General features: G+C 55.3%; 1 protein-coding gene across 2 annotated transcripts; it reads right to left on the bottom strand.

Moving 5' to 3' along the window:
- Positions 1-421: 421 nt before the first annotated feature.
- On the bottom strand, positions 422-3,842 carry PAQR9 (progestin and adipoQ receptor family member 9). 2 transcript variants are annotated; one of them, XM_074370132.1, is made up of 2 exons: positions 3,405-3,842; positions 422-2,653 (listed from the first exon to the last, which is right to left on the bottom strand). In XM_074370132.1, exon 2 carries the CDS (start codon positions 2,495-2,497, stop codon positions 1,364-1,366), a length of 1,134 nt encoding a protein of 377 aa, XP_074226233.1. In that variant the 5' UTR covers positions 2,498-2,653; positions 3,405-3,842; the 3' UTR covers positions 422-1,363. The 2 variants fall into 2 exon arrangements, with proteins under 2 accessions (XP_074226233.1, XP_074226228.1); XM_074370127.1 differs by lacking the exon at positions 3,405-3,842 and adding an exon at positions 2,958-3,158.
- Between the last annotated feature and the right edge of the window lie 449 nt (positions 3,843-4,291).

Here is a 4,291-nt window from a genome sequence, read left to right as displayed (position 1 = left end):
AGTTTAGTGCTTAACTAGGCCAAGGTAACCTTATGCAGCTCAAAATTTTCAGTTACGACCCAAGTAACATCCTCCTGACTTTCATAATATAACTGCCATATTTATTCCTGAATATTACAATTTTAATTTTAAGCAAGGCTAGATGGGCTCAGTCTAGAACAGTGTCCTCTCACCTTTCATGATGGCTGCATTAAGAACCACAGCCACAGTAGTGGGCTGGCGTCTTCCCCTTGCAGAGAAGTCAAATGCTCTGCATGTCCTGGTAAGCCACTTTCGGTCCTACCCCAAACTGACAACCAACAGCACCTTCCTTCCCTCCTGGGTGGAATGTCAAACCTTGATTTGTAAGGAAATACGAACAGCTTACTCCTACTGCTCTCCCCATGCAAGAAGCTGTGTGTGAGGACCAGTCACTTGGGCATTGCTTCAAAAGGCACATTTATTCCAGTGGCAATTTAAATTAGTAGAGAAGGAAAAATTAAGATTAAAAACAAACAAACAAAAAAATAGGATGGGATTTGTGGAATACATGAAAGTAAACAGGAAACTGGGATCTATACAAACCGAGCTCCTTTCCAATAGTTTAACCAGAGTTCCTAAGGTAGGAGAAATCACAGTTATATCATGACACACACAGGCCTTCAAAAAATACTGTTTAAAAAAGTGAGAACGCTCAAGCAGCTTGCCCTGATGTCCAGTTCAAGAGTACGCAGTGCAGACGGGCTGCAAAAACTCAAAACTACATGACAAAGAAAATTCAGTGCAGATCACGGGCTTTCATAAATTACGAAAAATCGTTGTATATATTACTATTTAAATAATGTATGAGAAACATTTTGAAATAATTAACGTGTGTTCACATTCCATGCATTTTCTAGTAGGTTAAGCCCTGGGTTTGTGTCTTCATGCTTGCGTCCTACAAAGCTCTATTCTTTGACAAATCCAAGCATTCCTCAGACTGAAATGGAAGTAGCCAGGGATTTTGTCTACTTACCGTCTTTACCGCAGGCCTGACCTCACAAGAGCTACTTGTTATTACCTCTGGCAGAGAAGATGACGGGAAAATCGAAATGTTTGGGGTTTTATTCGCTGCCTTAGAAAAATCCCTGGATGTCACAGACACCACCTGAATTTTTTTTCAGGGGCAAGAACCAGCTGCTCTCTCCCTCCTGATTAACCCACCTCCATCTTCCAAAGGCCCAAAGCACTGAGACCCCCTTGAATTTTTCCCTGTGGTTTTGCAGCACCGTCCTGGAGCAAAGAAGGAAACACAACAAAACTTGAAAACAAACCAACAACAGCAACAACAGAAACTCCAAACAAACAGGTAGGCTGAGCCGGCCGCCTCCTCGGAGGCGGAGGCTCACTTTTTACTGCAGAATTCGGCGCTGCTGAGGAACTTCTTGATGACCAGCCCCAGACAGACGACCAACAACAGCATGTAGCCCACGGTGCCCAAGAAGGTGGGCGCGTCAGGTGGCGCCTTGAGGAACTGGCGCAGGCCCTCCTCTACGTAGTACACCTGGTCGTAGATGCTGAGGAAAGTGAAGATGTGGAAGAGCTGGTGGCTGTGGCCGATGATGTCGAAGAGGCCTGGCTGGATGCGCTCGGGGATCTTGCTCACGTTGAAGAAGGCCGCCACCACCAGCCAGAAGTAGCGGCGGTAGAAATGCAGGAAGAGCGTGGGGTTCTCGCCGCGCAAGTCGAAGAGCCAGCTCTCGAGCATAATGGGGCAGGCCATGCTCAGGGGCATGATGAAGACAAAGGTGCGCAGCGCGAACGGGTAAGAGCACCAGTCAGTGCGGCTCTTGCAGCAGGCCACCGTGCAGGTCACGGCCAGCACGAAGGCCACGGGCAGCACGAGCGCGCGGTAGGCGGCGATGAGGCCGGTGCAGTCCACGTGCCAGCCCAGACGCTGCTGTACGTACGGGGTCATCACCCTGGCGTCCAGCAAACTCAGGCCCGGCAGCAAGTAGTAGTAGTATGCCACCGTGCTGCCGAAGCCGTAGTAGCTGATGGACGCGTAGTCCAGGTAGAAGAAGGCGGCGCGCAGGCGCAGCGACAGGCAGCTGAACACGTGTGCCGTGCAGCTCATGGCGAAGGTCAGCAGCACCCCCGACGCGTAGCACCACAGCGGCAGCAGCCATGGGTGGTGGAAGGGCACGTCGCGGCCGCTCAGGAAGAACAGATGGCAGAACTTGCTCAGGAACAGCAGCAGCGGGATGAAGTGCGTCCAGAAGTTGAGCGTCTCGTTGGTAGGCTTCAGCACCGAGGCTAGGCACTCCTGCGCCGTGCACGGCAGCCGCCGGTAGCCCGACAGGATGAAGCACTCCACGAAGTCGTCGGGCACCTCGTCCCAGCGCAGCAGCGGCTTGGCGGATGCCGGAGGGTCCCCGGGGGCCGAGGGGTGGGGGCGCGAGGCGGCCTCTGAAGCCGCCGCGGTCGTGCCGGGCGGGCCTTTTGTGCCCGCGCTCCGGGGCTGCAGGCGCCGCGGCATGGTGCCCGGGGCTTGACTAGGGCGCGCACAGGCGACCTCTGGCGCCGGCTCCCGCGGGCTCGCCAGTCCCCGCCGGCCGCCGTCGGAGCCTTTGTGCACGCGCCGGGCGCGTCGCTGCAGGTTCAAGGGAAGACCTGAGCCTCGGAGCAACCGTTCCTAAATAAAAAAAAAAAAAAAAAAAAAAATCATCAATTTCTAAGCCGCGCAGCGACTGGCAGGAGCGCGCCGGGCTCGGCGGCCCCTTCGCCAGGCTCCCTGCTACCTGCTCGCGGCCGCCCGCGCTGCGGCAGCAGCGGCGGCGGCGCGGCTGACTGCGGCGGCGGCGGCGGCGGCGGCGGCGGCGGCGCTGCTGCGGTGACTGGGCATCGCGCGGTGCGGGCGCAGCCGCCGCCGCCGCCCCCGGCGCGGGAGGCGGGGATGTGGGAGCCGAGGCGCTAGAGGGAGGGAGGGAAGTGCGCACCGAGGGAGGGTGGGGACCTCCCCGGCTAGTGTTTCGTGGCCGCCTCGTGGGATAGAGTTGTCCCCTGTCTCGAGTTCTGTACCATCCCCCCTGCTCGGGTCGCAGAAGCCCGAGCTGGCCCGTTAATGATAGATGCGGGGGCCAAAGTCTCCGCCGGCGACTCGGCAGCCCGCGCAGAGGGCGAGAGTCGACGCGGGGATTCGAAACCCGACAGCCACTTGGGCGTTCGAGAGGACACTGGGGAGCCGCGTTCGCGGTGGGCGGGGAGCTGCGGTCTCGGGGTGGGGGGTGGTAGGGGAGGGCGGCCGGCGAGCGGGAGCTGGGCCAGGGCGGAGAGATGTGCTAACAGGAATCTCCGGAGGGGGTCGGAGCGCTCCAGAAATCGGGGGTAGGGGAGAGGGAGCTTTGAGGCCGTGTCTGGATTGGGACCATATCATTGTCAGATACCTGGGACTGCCGTTCTTTCGGGGTGTGTGTGTGCGCGCGCCTGCGCGCGCGCGGTTCCCACTCGGCACCATGTCAAGCATTAATCTCCTTTCGTCTAGCGGACTTATTCAGGTGCGTCACTAACCTTCCTTAGTCCTTGTCCTGTCCAAACGAACCGTCCTCTAAACTGACCTGTGGTCGCGCTCACCAGCCCTCAGGGGCCGCAGCTCACCCGTACTCCTGTTCTTGTGTCTTTAACTAGGAATCTTGTTTGGAGCTCGAAGTCCTACCATTCAGGGCAGGCTGCTCAAACTCCACGTTTTAATGAAAAAATTCAGATGAAGTCCAGGCGATTCAGAAAGCTTGTAATGAGTTGTGAGATTTATTAAAAAGGGATTCCCAAGCAGAACTGTGCCCGAGTCAAGAGGTGATCACAACGGGGAGCGTTGAGAGGGAGGATTCAGGGAGGAGGTGCATTCTAACCTGAACTGAAAAGAGAACAGAGATAAATTCGTAGGGACTGGGAGGAGTGGCTTGAAAAAAAACTTTTGCATAATTAAGCAGAAGTACCTGGCAGGCTAGGTTGGATGGCTGGAGGCCAGAAGAAAGGAAGACTGAAGAATGGAAAACGGTTGTGATGCACTACGGTGTGAAAATATGCCCTTGAGCCTTGTGAAAAGAGGGGCAAAAAAGCCTGCCTCCTGTAAAATGTTTACCATTTCAGGGAAGTTTCTCTTAGTGATGCCCTGGGGGTGTGACTGAGTCTGCCTTGCATCACTGATAAGTGTCATGGGAGCAAGAGCTAACTTTTAAGGAACCAGGCACTATTCTAAGTGCTTTTACAGTTTTAAATCTTTGAGGCATTATTATTTTTCCCATTTTGCAGATAAGGAAGTGGAGGCACTGGG

This window comes from Camelus bactrianus, chromosome 1 (assembly GCF_048773025.1).
Source record: "Camelus bactrianus isolate YW-2024 breed Bactrian camel chromosome 1, ASM4877302v1, whole genome shotgun sequence".
Lineage (NCBI taxonomy): Eukaryota > Metazoa > Chordata > Mammalia > Artiodactyla > Camelidae > Camelus > Camelus bactrianus.
The sequence above is the reverse complement of the archived record's forward strand: the minus strand, read 5'-3'. Positions and strand labels throughout refer to the sequence as shown.

Bases quoted from the DNA above. Each gene is read 5' to 3' on its own strand.
- PAQR9 (XM_074370132.1), bottom strand. From the start codon at position 2,497: ATGCCGCGGCGCCTGCAGCCCCGGAGCGCGGGCACAAAAGGCCCGCCC.